At 40.2% G+C, this 15,011-nt stretch overlaps 1 protein-coding gene across 1 annotated transcript in view; it reads left to right on the forward strand.

Moving 5' to 3' along the window:
• LOC126299502 (zinc finger CCCH-type with G patch domain-containing protein) overlaps nucleotides 1-15,011 on the forward strand; it is a 151,411-nt gene that overhangs the window by 22,855 nt on the left and 113,545 nt on the right. The window contains exons 2-3 of the mRNA XM_049991449.1: nucleotides 6,139-6,318; nucleotides 9,387-9,440. Coding sequence (XP_049847406.1) covers nucleotides 6,139-6,318; nucleotides 9,387-9,440 — 234 coding nt within the window. The remainder of the gene's footprint in view (nucleotides 1-6,138; nucleotides 6,319-9,386; nucleotides 9,441-15,011) is intronic.

Raw genomic sequence — 15,011 nt, forward strand, 5'->3', positions numbered from 1 at the left:
TACGGGAAATGTGCGTAGCCATCTGGTGCCACTTATCTCTGAAAACCAACTAAGGACTTTTTTACTGCATGCCATGCAGAATCACCACTGTATTGCATTCCAAAAGTGAACCAACTCCCTCTCTCACTCTCACAACATTTACTCAGGAGCAAGTAATTCATTCAGAGAATGATAAGTAAATATTTTGTCTTATACACAATTTAAAATTTTGGCTATGAACCATAGGTTTACAGAAAACAGGCATAGTTTTAACATCCTCAGAAGGGTTGCAGTAACTGATACCTGAGAAGCGAATACAGAGGAAGAAGTGTTAGGGGTGTTAAAATGATTAAGAATAAAATACATTGTGTGACCAAAATGTGAAGCATTCAGAGGCGGAAGAGGAAACAAAACTTATCAGTTTGACGTTGCACTCCTTCTGACCTGGAAGTATGCACTTATTCGACTGAGAAGGGTATAATAAAGCCATTGTATCTTCTCCTGAGGCTAACTGGTCTACAATTGTTGTAACTAGTCCTTGATACCATGGATACTGGCACTGAGACAGAGTTGACTTATTGTTTCAACATTAGTAGAATGGGACTCAAGATCACCACCATATTGACTGACAGTGGTCATCCAGGGCAGTGCACAACCGTGATTTGTTGCTGCACAAAATGGCTGAACGCATTGTGATGTCATTCATGAGCAGTCTGTGCTTCCCAGTTGTGACACCATTCCAAATCCAGCTATTTTTGATGTGGCGTTAACAACTGCCTACACAAGGGATGGTAATTGCCTAGCCCGGCTGCTAGTCTATGACTAGTGGTACAGGGTAACACAGAATGCTGCATGGAGTCCATTACTTGTTCCTGGATAGAGTATGTAGATGTGAGGGGGGTAATGATATGCCTAGTGCACAATATGCCAATCCTCCCTTGCAGTAATCAGACATGCTCGACTGGAACCTTGACAACGAGTATGCCTTCCCTCACATTCCCGTGAAGGCTAACATCGAGCCACTGTCGCATCCGTATGCCCTGCAAATCTAGATGTTGCACAATTGAACCTGACAGCCAAGTGGACACACAGAGTGAGGTCACTTTCAAACTCTGTCAATTGCTGATAACACTGTCTCACATGAGTATGCAACATTTCCATGTTCTTTATAGTGATTACTCCACATATGATGCTATTCACACCCCTTGTATAATCTATTAGGCATGGTGACCACACTAATGTACCCTGATGGGCATTTTACCCATCACAGAGAATTGCAACTCTTGATCATTTACATTCCACTGATGATGTATGTATGTACGAAGTTACATTTAAATCCCACCATGTTTCTGGGTGCTTTCTGTCAGGCAGTGTACAATTCTGGCCATTAAAATTGAAACACTAGAAAGTATAACTGATTACAAAATTTTAATTGTTTGTAAATCATATAGAAGGAAGAATAAATCACGGTATTTGTAAGTGGTTTTTTTTTTTTTTTTTGCTCAAGGTGGCAAATTTGGTACATACACTCCTGGAAATTGAAATAAGAACACCGTGAATTCATTGTCCCAGGAAGGGGAAACTTTATTGACACATTCCTGGGGTCAGATACATCACATGATCACACTGTCAGAACCACAGGCACATAGACACAGGCAACAGAGCATACACAATGTCGGCACTAGTACAGTGTATATCCACCTTTCGCAGCAATGCAGGCTGCTATTCTCCCATGGAGACAATCGTAGAGATGCTGGATGTAGTCCTGTACTCCACATATGATGCTATTCACACCCCTTGTATAATCTATTAGGCATGGTGACCACACTAATGTACCCTGATGGGCATTTTACCCATCACAGAGAATTGCAACTCTTGATCATTTACATTCCACTGATGATGTATGTATGTACGAAGTTACATTTAAATCCCACCATGTTTCTGGGTGCTTTCTGTCAGGCAGTGTACAATTCTGGCCATTAAAATTGAAACACTAGAAAGTATAACTGATTACAAAATTTTAATTGTTTGTAAATCATATAGAAGGAAGAATAAATCACGGTATTTGTAAGTGGTTTTTTTTTTTTTTGCTCAAGGTGGCAAATTTGGTACATACACTCCTGGAAATTGAAATAAGAACACCGTGAATTCATTGTCCCAGGAAGGGGAAACTTTATTGACACATTCCTGGGGTCAGATACATCACATGATCACACTGTCAGAACCACAGGCACATAGACACAGGCAACAGAGCATACACAATGTCGGCACTAGTACAGTGTATATCCACCTTTCGCAGCAATGCAGGCTACTATTCTCCCATGGAGACAATCGTAGAGATGCTGGATGTAGTCCTGTGGAACGGCTTGCCATGCCATTTCCACCTGGCGCCTCAGTTGGACCAGCGTTCGTGCTGGACGTGCAGACCGCGTGAGACGACGCTTCATCCAGTCCCAAACATGCTCAATGGGGGACAGATCCGGAGATCTTGCTGGCCAGGGTAGTTGACTTACACCTTCTAGAGCACGTTGGGTGGCACGGGATACATGCGGACATGCATTGTCCTGTTGGAACAGCAAGTTCCCTTGCCGGTCTAGGAGTGGTAGAACGATGGGTTCGATGACGGTTTGGATGTACCGTGCACTATTCAGTGTCCCCTCGACGATCACCAGAGGTGTACGGCCAGTGTAGGAGATCGCTCCCCACACCATGATGCCGGGTGTTGGCCCTGTGTGCCTCGGTCGTATGCAGTCCTGATTGTGGCGCTCACCTGCACGGCGCCAAACACACACATGAGCATCATTGGCACCAAGGCAGAAGCGACTCTCATCGCTGAAGACGACACGTCTCCATTCGTCCCTCCATTCACGCCTGTCGTGACACCACTGGAGGCGGGCTGCACGATGTTGGGGCGTGAGCGGAAGACGGCCTAACGGTGTGCGGGACCGTAGCCCAGCTTCATGGAGACGGTTGCGAATGGTCCTCGCCGATACCCCAGGAGCAACAGTGTCCTTAATTTGTTGGGAAGTGGCGGTGCGGTCCCCTACGGCACTGCGTAGGATCCTACGGTCTTGGCGTGCATCCGTGCGTCGCTGCGGTCCGGTCCCAGGTTGACGGGCACGTGCACCTTCCGCCGACCACTGGCGACAACATCGATGTACTGTGGAGACCTGACGCCCCACGTGTTGAGCAGTTCGGCGGTACGTCCACCCGGCCTCCCGCATGCCCACTATACGCCCTCGCTCAAAGTCCGTCAACTGCACATACGGTTCACGTCCACGCTGTCGCGGCATGCTACCAGTGTTAAAGACTGCGATGGAGCTCTGTATGCCACGGCAAACTGGCTGACAATGATGGCAGCGGTGCACAAATGCTGCGCAGCTAGCGCCATTCGACGGCCAACACCGCGGTTCCTGGTGTGTCCGCTGTGCCGTGCGTGTGATCATTGCTTGTACAGCCCTCTCACAGTGTTCGGAGCAAGTATGGTGGATCTGACACACCGGTGTCAATGTGTTCTTTTTTCCATTTCCAGGAGTGTAGATCGCTCTAACTTGACTGGACATTGAGTCTAATTGAGCTTGTGTGACAGATACAATTAAATTGTTCTGTGCTGCTTTATCTGTGTGGTATAGTTTATCACAGTGCTTGCCAAGTTGTGGTGTCCTAGTCTCACGGAGAGTGTGCTGACCAGGGCAATAAACACCCTCTGTATTGAGGTAGCAAGGGCAACATTATTTTGTTGCATTATCTTGTTGTCCCAACATATCAGAAATGTAATGGCTGCTCTCCAGATTACCTCCTTTGTGTACAACAGTTGACTGTGGTGTGTACCCAGTGGCACCTTATACCATAGTGCCAGATGCTGGGCCTGTAAAATGATTATGAATGTAATTGGCACCATTCATTCTCCTCAGAGCTCCCACACATGATCCATCATGATGTTCTATGCAGAACTAGCTCATCTGAAAAGATGGTGTGGTGCCACTCCTATGTTCATTGGTATCACTAAGTGCACCACTATCAAATTTCTCCCTCTACTGCCACATCAAGGGAATCCTCAATAATTGTCACCATGCTGACAGTGTGCAGTGCTGCTGACGGCGTTGCGCTGTCTGTGTGGATACTCGTCGTGATTCAAACGAGCCCACTTCCTGACTCGAGGTATGTGACACGGCCATATGATTCTTCACAGCTAGGTAAACAACATATTTGTACTCTTGGGTGCTGGCTGCTTGGAGCTGTTACATCCTGCATGACATTCAGTGTGGCTCTCCTGAATTCATCGATTACATATTCACGCGGTGGAAGTTGTGGTATCCCGGCAAACGTGAGCAGCAAAATTGCAGAACAATAAACTGCGGTCTCGTACGCCACGAGGCCCCTGTTGTTGAACTCCTACACATGTTGGTAGGTATTTCTCCTTCTTACTCATTGCATAACATTATCTCCTCACAAACCAACAACATTCAATTGTGATTTACGAATGAGAAACCCACTGCATAATCTTAATCGAATACAGCTAACCGGCAATGGTTTACAACCACTAAATATGTACAGGAATTGGATATACTTCTCAATCTGGGGTATCCCCGTGAACTATGTCAGCACACAAAGGTTGGTTGATTCTTGGGACTTTGTCCACTTTAAAGGTAATGGAACACAAAATTGTATTAAATCATATAGAATATGAATGAAGAAACTCCATCATTTTTAGTTTTTAGGGTTTTAAAAAAGTACACAATAAAATTACAAAAGTCCAGAATATACAACTTTTTGCTATCAAGTGTGAGATTATGAACTTCTTTTCTGAACTCCCAGTTTGTGAAAGGGCACAGACAGTTATTGATCATGTGTAAAACATGCTGTCCATAAATCACTTCCAACATATTTGAATGTCTGATGTCAAATCTTGTTTATTGTTATTGTAAATGAAACCTTGATTGGGAACTGAAATCACATAAAACAAAAGGGTCAGTTTGTTAGGATCATTCGGGTATGGGGTATAAGAAAGATCTCTCCAGCTGCTGGATCTGTGAGGGTAGTGGCCAGCAGTGTAAATATGAAATGAAAGACTTAGATGGAACAGAATCCATAAAAAGCAGGATGGGTAGGATGTAGTGCAAGAAAGGAAAAGAGAATGGATAGTAAAGGTTAAACTTTGTGAAGAGAGGCAAAGGTGCAAGTTGTAGGGGAAACTAGAAGAGTAGTAGAGAAGATAATGGTGACAGCCAATGAAAATAAAATTGTAGCAGAAATCAAGAATGCCTTGTAGTTCTAGGCTGGGAGAAGTAGTGATTAGACTGCCCAAAATGTGTAGTGGAAACAGAAGTACAATTTTTTCCTCACCAGTGTGCACTATTTCTTTGAGCTCATTCCTGACAACTGAAAAATTCATTATACTAAAGTCATTAGTGTGTGATAATATTACTTAGATATGATTTATATAGGAGTGCTCTCCCGAGTTTTGTGATGGATACCATCATGAAGGTGCACACAGCTTTGTAAAGAAGAGAATTTGAAGGGCAGTAGGCAGTAACAGAAGTTTTATTAAGATGCCGCACTTTGAACCACTAACAATGATGTACTCTGAGTGGAACCGAGATAATTGTGAACATTATGGATCACTTATCAGGGCATATCTTTTAAAAGAGAACCTGGATTGTGGGTTCTTGACCTGGTCAGTGATGCATTACAGAAGCTGTATCCATATGCATCTTGTAAGAGTACTCCTGGTTTCAAATATTGTAGATAGAAACAAAATTTGCCATAAATATAATTCATTAACTATAGCCCTATTAACTACAAAACTTTATTGCAGTATACAGCGCAGCAAGCAAATAATGGAAATATTCATTGTAAGAGCCATTTCAATTTTACCCTTTTGTCAAATGTAATAACGAATGTACATGTCAAAGTTTCCACATTGAGACTGTTGAACTTTCTGAATCTCTGCCCCCAGAAAAATAGGAATGTAAAACAATGGGTAATTTTTACAATGTAATAGCTTCAGTAACATAGCTCCACTAGGTAAATAAATGATTTTAGTCTTTGTTAGAAGCTGCAAGTAGATTCTGTGTGATGATGTATGTTAAGAATTCAGGCCTTTGTATGGGCAGGCTATCAGCCTGATTTACTAATGTTTCTTCCTTTTTTTTTCAGTTGGCACAAATACAACTTGCAGTGGCAACTACTGGGCCATTATCAGATCAAGACAGTTTGCTCGTACTACAAGAACAGATGACTCATCTTATCGCATTGACTAAAGAAAACATGAGTGAACTCAGAAGTAAAAGTAGTGATACAGTTCAAAATTTGTCAAATGATAACAGTGAAAATGAGGTAAGAAAAATTTCCTTGTAATGGAGCAGAGAGAGAGAGAGAGAGAGAGAGAGAGAGAGAGAGAGAGAGATGATTTTTAGCTTACAGCTGTAGAGGACTGAGCGGATAATTCAAAACCTGATTGTATAAGAGCTATGATGACTGACCATTAAAGAAACCACAAATTGGGAATAAAAATGATGAATAAAACATGAGAACTGTAGTGATGATGATTGGATAATAAGAAATAGTTCATCATAATTACTCTAAAAACATTTTGGGTGAGAATTTGAATTATTTAAAAACATTTAAATCACATTTAATATATTAACCACCCTCTGAACCTGAGGTAATGTTTGTTAAGCGAAGATGCTGGACTCAGGCAGGAGGATGATGGTTCAAATCCTTTTTCAGCCACCCAGATTTAGGTTTTCCATCACTAATGCAAATACTGGGATTGTACCTTTGAGAAAGACACACTTAATTTCTGTCCTACAGCCTTCCCTAATCTGAACTTTGGTTCTGTTCCCAATGACCTTGTTGTCACTAGGACGTTAAAGTGTAAAATTCTTCCCATCCTTAATTTTCTTCATTTTTGCATGTCTTTGTTCAGTTTCTTTGTTCAGCATACAGTATGTCTCCCACTCCCAATTTTCGGTATAAGGGCATTGTTCTTTTATTACTGACACTTTCCCCACCATTCACATTATTCAGTCTCTCCCCTGCTCCTTTTTTCTCATAGTCATCTATCTTTATCACACATTCTTACTTTTTCCTCATACATTTATCTATTCAGTTTGTTCTTTCTCACTTTCAGATCACCTTTCCTTCCTGCACAAAGTGAGATGATGTGTTGACAAGACATTGAACTCATATTATGAGGATCAGGGTTCAAATCTCCAGCTAACCTTCCACATTACAGTTTCCATGTTTCTATAAATTTATTAAGATGAATTTTGGAGTGGTTCCTTTGAAAAAGACTTGAGTGATTTTCTTCCTCATCTTTGTACTGTAGGATTATATACTCAATTTCAAATGGCGTCACTGTCAACAAGATGTTGAATCCATTTTCAGTGTGGCTTAGTGACCAAGTGCCTAATTATTGGACTACAGATCCAAAAGTATGGGGTTTGATCCTCAGTCAGTTACAGAATTTATCTGACAATTCTGACAATTATTGCTTGTTTCACATCAGGCATTGATTTTTATATGTATAAAATGCTCAACTGCTTTATCATTCAGTGTCCATATTATATCATACATCCCTTTATAACTAGCTGGGTAAGCCAGCTGACAGGCCAGGAGGGGGCAAGATCATAGCAGTTTCAATAAAACTTTGTGTATTATAGTACTTTGGTGTTCATGCCACCCTTCAGGTTGAGGACAGCTTTACTGTTATGAGACCACATCTGTAGTTTCAGTTGCTCCACTTTTGTTACAATGATGTGTGTGCCATCTGAAACAGAATCACAAAATTGTAAAATTTATTTCATAACTACAAAACTAAAGACCAGTACAATATGTTCTTTTCAAGTTTACAGACATAACATTTTTATGCAATTTGGTGTTATCCTAATCAGCATGGATTAAACTGTTTGTGGTTTCTGAAGTGTAACTTTCATAAAATATTTCCTGGTTACAGGAGGAAAATATCGATTGCAGTTTAAACATTTCAGTTGTCGTTTAAATGCAGAGAGGGAGAATATTTATGAATTTCAAAGTAGTCATAATCTATAAAAAATTAAGAAAGTTGTATTCAGTTAAGTGATTCATGAAGGTAGCTTAACTGTATATCTCTGTATTGTCCTTCAGTTTCTGCACAAATTTTATTGTTTATTTTGTATTATAGCAGGCTGCTTTGTATTATCAGTTTACTACAGTAATAAGCACACTGATCAAAAAATTAGTCACCTTTAGAGTAATCCAAACAAGCATCAGATAATACCATATAATTCTGCCCCAGGTTTGACAACCACCTGGATTCATTTTGGAAGTGCATTCACGTGGTTGTGCAGGCACTTTCTGCCCACGTTAAGCCACTCTATGAGGATTTGATCATGCTATTCCCACAAATTGCAGGGACACTGATGTCCGCATTTTATCTGCTGTTCGAACATGTCACACAGAAGTCAGGAGACTTTACAGGCAAATCGAGATGTAATTGGGTGGGAGAGTGTTAAGAAAACTAGTCATGTATTCTTCTAGCCCAATGAACTTCACTGTTGAAACTTCCTGGCAGATTAAAACTGTGTGCCAGACGGAGACTCGAACTCGGGACCTTTGCCTTTTGTGGGCAAGAAGTAAAGCTGTGAGGATGGGGTGTGAGTCGTGCTTGGGTAGCTCAGATGGTAGAGCACTTGCCCGCAAAAGGCAAAGGCCTGGAGTTCTAGTCTCGGTCTGGCACACAATTTTAATCTGCCAGGGAGTTTCATATCAGCGCACACTCTGCTCCAGATTGAAAATCTAATTCTGGAAACTTCACTGTTGTCAACTTTATGTGCCTGTGTTAGCAATGGCATCTTGCTAGGTGACAAATTACAAATGTTTATTGTGTGGGGTCCCTGTCACAATGTTGTCTTGCTAACTGTTGGGGAGGGACTTTGCGTCATTGCCTGCAGCAATTCTTGTCGGGTTTGGAAGCAATTTTGACTCACAAGCCATGGAACACTTCTCTAGTCCCTCTCAGTCAAGATCTTGTTCCAGCCACAATTCTGATTTCATATTTTTTGGCCAGTCCACCACATAACACCAACAGATCCAGTAACTTCACACACCATACGGTCATGGGCATGGCCAAACACATTCGGTTCTTTTTGTCTCTCTTGCCACATCCTTACATTTACCCATGTTTATGTACAATGTCTGCCTGAAACATAAATGCCTCACTGATTGATTTTGCCTCATGTTCATGTGAAGGTAGTGCATGTACTGTTGAGCATGTGACTCGATCACTGTGCCATCTCTAAAGGCTTGACGATTCATCAGAGTGTGCGCACTGGGATGACTAATTGTTTGTCCTGTGATCTTAAATAATTGTGTGAAATTTGTTTGTTAAAGAGTTTATCTGAACCACAAAAATTTCATTTCAGGATTGGAACAGTTCCAGTCAGAACTCGTCTGAAACAACATTTAATGAGATTAAGGTATGTTTGACTTCCTATTGCGAAACTGAATCATTTGCCACTATTATAGCACTAATATGAACACCCAACTAATATGGCTTAGGATCATGTTTAACATTAGAAGCAGTTACAATCCTCCTGGGGATTAAGTATTTTTCCAATGCAGACTGCAGTAGCTCTATGATATTCACATTTAACTGTTGCAGGCTCTAAATAAGACATGTTATTTCATGTTCACACGCATCAAATCAAGCTTTAACCTTTCCAGTCTTGCAAATAGTAGCATTATTATTTTGGGAGATTAAGTTCACTGTGCAGGAACAATATATGTTTCACTGAGTGAACATTGTCATACTAAATTCATGTTTCACAGCTGAAAGGAAGAATGTAAAAGTGGACTTGCCAGACCACATCCTATGTTTACTTTGGTCAGTATTCTGTACTCCATGCACCATTAAAGTTTCTGCATTGTATTCTATTGGTCTCCAGTGGGTTTGGCAGAATAGCTCTTCCATAGGTGTTTTGTTTATGCAGGCCCTATCATTTGGTTTTCATTGACACTGTCATATGTAGATATCAGTTAATTTCAGCAATCACTTTCATTGCAGTGGGCTTCTTGGCAGCTCAGGATATTTCCAGTGCACGTTATTGTGGAAGGATACAACAAAATACAATATCAATGTAATGCACATAAGTCAGAAAACAAGCTCTGAAAATGCAATGTTTGTACTCGGTGTTTCATACTGTTTTGTCAAATGTGTGGGTCCAGATGCACCCACAGGTTTTTGTGTCAGTAGGGGCAAAATGTTTTCCCCATAAATGTGATTTAGAAATTTTGAAAACTTGTCATCTGTTCATCATTTTCTCCCATTGGTTTCTGCAGTGCACTTTAAGCATCTGGACAATGTTATAAACATAAACAAGCTAACAGTAAAACTATAGTAAAATCTGTTTTTACATTCCCATTTTTTACATTTACTTGCCATTTACATTATTTTTGGTCGGTATCATTGTAAGTCATATTCTCTCAGTTATTTGTTTTCCTCCAATTAAAAATTTCATATGGAGAACATTTCCCACATTTTGCACTTTTGAACCATAAGTTTCTGCATTGATTTTTACATTAAGATCTGTGTATTTTACATTTTATTCCTGCTCATGCACAACCTATAGAATAATGCCTAACATAAAACTGTACATTTTATTTCAGAATATAAAAATAATTTTGGGCTTGAAAAGAACTATTGGTGGCATTTTTAGAGCTCTTTCAAAATGTTTCCTTATTTTATCACCTGACTCTATTCTAAATGGCTGTAAATCATCAAAAATGGCATTTCAGTTGGTTTTCCCTTTTGAAGGCTAGTCAAGAAATACAACTTGGTGTGATTAGTTTGTAATAATTTTGCAAAATTCTCATTGAGGAGTTCTTCTACACTCTTATTGTGTTTTGTTACAATATGAACAAAATTATTTGACTTTTCAGCTGCATCTTTATCCCATTTAGAATTAAAATTTTTGAAATTGGTGAATGGATGGCTTATTAATGCATTGTGTTGCCATTTGTTGTACATGGCAGGAAAAGCACACACAACTTACAAAGTGCACCTCTAAATGCATTAGAATGAAACAAACTGTAGATATAATGACAGCCAGTCCAAACAAAATTTTTCCTTTTCACCATCTATGTCATTCATGAAGTTATAATTTTTGTCTGGTTGCTGGTAGACTGAATAAAATTTCATACTTTAGGGAATTGTCAACCTCTTTTTTTTCTGATGCAGTTTCCAACACAAGAAAATCTGAGCAGGAGACTACGATCTTTTCCGTCAGAGCACTTAAAACCAGCACAGATACTGGCTAGTTCTGTATTTTCTCTGTCCGTACAATTACTCAGATTTTTAATAGATATATTTCATATCAACTCAGCCTTTTCTAGTGATATTTCATCACAGATGTATATTTTTTTTAAAATCCCTTACTTCCATTTTTGGTTAGCATTCATTTATAAAGTACAAAAAATTTACGAATATCAGTCCTTTTTTTCACTCTATTCAGTATGCGTTGACACCTCACTATACACAAAATTCTAAATAAATCACATTCAGGCACCACTGCTCACTTAAACTCATTGTTGACTATGGAAGAATTGACAGATATCTTTATTAACTGCTGGCATCACTCTCGCACCATACTGGTCTGTTGAAGCTGAGATGTTAATGATCACATGTGGTACTTATTTGCTGTAGTGGTTATTAAATTAATTAAATGAAGGATGTTCTACGACTGTAAATGAGTGCCACATACTGTTAGATTGCATAGCTTAGCAATAGTTCCAATTAGAATAAATTCCTACTTTTGTTGACAAGTACCAATCAGCAGCCACACCATACAAAGCAACACCCCTTCCGCAAATGAAAAGAAGTATAACTCAATGTTGTTGTTGTGGTCTTCAGTCCTGAGACTGGTTTGATGCAACTCTCCGTGCTACTCTATCCTGTGCAAGCTTCTTCATCTCCCAGTACCTACTGCAATCTACATCCTTCTGAATCTGCTTATTGTATTCATCTCTTGCTCTCCCTCTATGATTTTTACCCTCTACACTGCCCTCCAATACTAAGTTGGTGATCCCTAGATGCCTCTGATCATGTCCTACCAACCGATCCCTTCTTCTGGTCAAGTTGTGCCACAAACTTCTCTTCTCCCCAGTCCTATTCAATACTTCCTCATTAGTTACGTGATCTATCCATCTAATCTTCAGCATTCTTCTGTAACACCACATTTCGAAAACTTCTATTCTCTTCTTGTCCAAACTATTTATAGTCCATGTTTCACTTCCATACAAGGCTACACTCCATACAAATACTTTCAGCAACAACTTCCTGACACTTAAATCTATACTCGATGTTAACAAATGTCTCTTCTTCTGAAACACTTTCCTTGCCATTGCCAGTCTACATTTTATATCCTCTCTACTTTGACTATCATTAGTTATTTTGCTCCCCAAATAGCAAAACTCCTTTACTACCTTACGTGTCTCATATCCTAATCTTATTCCCTCAGCATCACCCGACTTAATTCGACTGCATTCCATTGTCCTCGTTTTGCTTTTGTTGATGTTCATCTTATATCATCCTTTCAAGACACTGTCCATTCCGTTCAACTTCTCTTCAAAGTCCTTTGCTGTCTCTGACAGAATTACGATGTGATCGGCGAACCTCAAAGTTTTTATTTCTTCTCCATGGATTTTAATACCTACTCCGAATTTTTCTTTTGTTTCCTTTATTGCTTGCTCAATATACAGATTGAATAACATCGGGGATAGGCTACAATCTTGTCTCACTCCCTTCCTAAACACTGCTTCCCTTTCGTGTCCCTCGACTCTTATAACTGCCATCTGGTTTCTGTACAAATTGTAAATAGCCTTTCGCTCCCTGTATTTTACCCCTGCCACCTTTAGAATTTGAAAGAGAGTATTCCAGTCAACATTGTCAAAAGCTTTCTCTAAGTCTACATATAACTCAATATAATGCTTTAAATTAGTGCCGGACAATTGTTACCAATTATTTGGATTTAAAGGTTGATTTGGTTGATTGTGTTTTGTCATGCAGCTGTTTTGTTACAATGATTGCTTTTTGAGGTTTATGAAGATGTGCACATGTAGTTATGTTGGAACTGGAAGGTTGACTTTTTATTTCCCTAGGAAGGCAAAATTTCTGAGATCGAACTATCACCATGGATATCCTTAATGGAAGAAGTATTTAAGTGCATTGAAGATGGGAAAGATCCACCACGATTTAATAACAAAATGCTGAGGAAACAGAGATTGTTGTATTTTCAGTTAAAAAATGAACACAGAAGTGTTGACAGGCAAAAGTAGGAATTTCTGGATCTATAACAAAATCTATACATGAAGTATACAACTACGTCCATCATCATTCATATATACCGTGTTAGCAGGAGATCTTGCTGAGGACCAACGGAAATTCTGGTCCTATGTAAAATCACTATCAAGTCAAAGGTTTGTATCCAGTCATTCCTTGACCAGTCTACAGAGTGCATTCCATAAGTAATGCAAGCAATTTTTTTCTGATGCAATGGTACACCACAGCTTGTTGTAACCAGCTGGGCTAAGTGGAGGGGGATGTTAGTTTCAAAATGCTCTTTGTCTGATTCGGCTACGAGCTGCCGGAGAATCAGAATATGCGTTTACATCAACCCCGTTTGAGCTTATGTAACATGGTACAATGGATCATTCTGTAGAGCAATGGTATGCTATCAAATTTTGCGTTAAACTTGGGAAGTCCACCACCGAAACATTTCCATTACTTCAGCATACCTTTGGAAATGATGCTTGTCCAAATCAGAAGTTTTCCGATGGCACAAGTCATTCATGGAGGGCTGAGAGGAGATCACCGACGAACCTCTCAGTGGACGGCCATCAAATGCACGAGTCGACGAAAATGTGACACGTGTGCGCAATTGTATGAACTCTGACAGATGGCTGAGCCTTCAATTGATAGCACAAATTCTAAACATGTCAAAAACAACCATTTTCTGCATTGTGACCGAAGATTTGAACATGAGAAAGGTGTGTGCCAAACTCATCCCAAAAGTGTTGACCGACGAACACAAGCACATGCGAGTGCTTTGGCGTTAAGAAATGTTGGAAATGTGTGAAAGTGATCCTCATTTTTTAAACTCAGTTATTACTGGTAATGAGTCGTGGATTTTTAAGTACGACCCTGAGACAAAAAGGCAGAATTCAGAGTGGCACACCCCATCGTCGCCCTGTCCCAAGAAGGCACTCATGATCAAGTCCAGGATCAAAACCATACTGATTGTCTTCTTTGATGTCAGAGGCATTGTCCACCACCAATTCGTACCGACCGGGACTACAGTGAACTCAGCTTTCTACTTGGAAGTGCTCAAAAGACTGAAAAGGAGGGTCTCGCACTGCCGAAGCAATATCAAGGACACGTGGAAAGTTCACCACGAGAATGCGTCAAGTCACAGAGCCTTTATTGTCAACGACTTCCTGGCCAGGACCAAGACCCCATTGGTTCCCCAGTCTCCCTACTGTCCTGACCTGGCTCCCGCTGACGTTTTTTGTTTCCTCGGTTAAAAGGAGTCGTGAAAGGGAAACATTGGGACGCAATTGAAAACATCCAGGTGCATGTTACATCAGCTCTAAAGGACATTTCGGAAAAGGCATTCCAGGATGCCTTCCAGGCATGGAAACACTGTGTCCAGAAGTGTATCAAAGCAAGAGAGTGTTATTTTGAAAACTTTTGATTATTTGTATGAATATATTCAGTGAATGATTTTTTTATGAATTTGGTCACATTACTTATGGAATGCACCTTGTATGCGGCAAAAGAAGACAGCAAAAGGAAAGCTGAAGTTTCAGATTTTGCATTAAAAAGTCACACAGGAGGATCATGTAGATACACTGTTATTTGATGATTGCAAAGATGATAGTATTGAGCACATAAAAATAGGAATGCCGTATTGGCCCCTTACCTAGCTCACATTGATCGTGAATCTCTTGCTCAGTGCAAAGTTCCAAACGAGGGGACATAAGCACAGGTGACT

This window comes from Schistocerca gregaria, chromosome X (assembly GCF_023897955.1).
Source record: "Schistocerca gregaria isolate iqSchGreg1 chromosome X, iqSchGreg1.2, whole genome shotgun sequence".
In the NCBI taxonomy this organism is placed as follows: domain Eukaryota; kingdom Metazoa; phylum Arthropoda; class Insecta; order Orthoptera; family Acrididae; genus Schistocerca; species Schistocerca gregaria.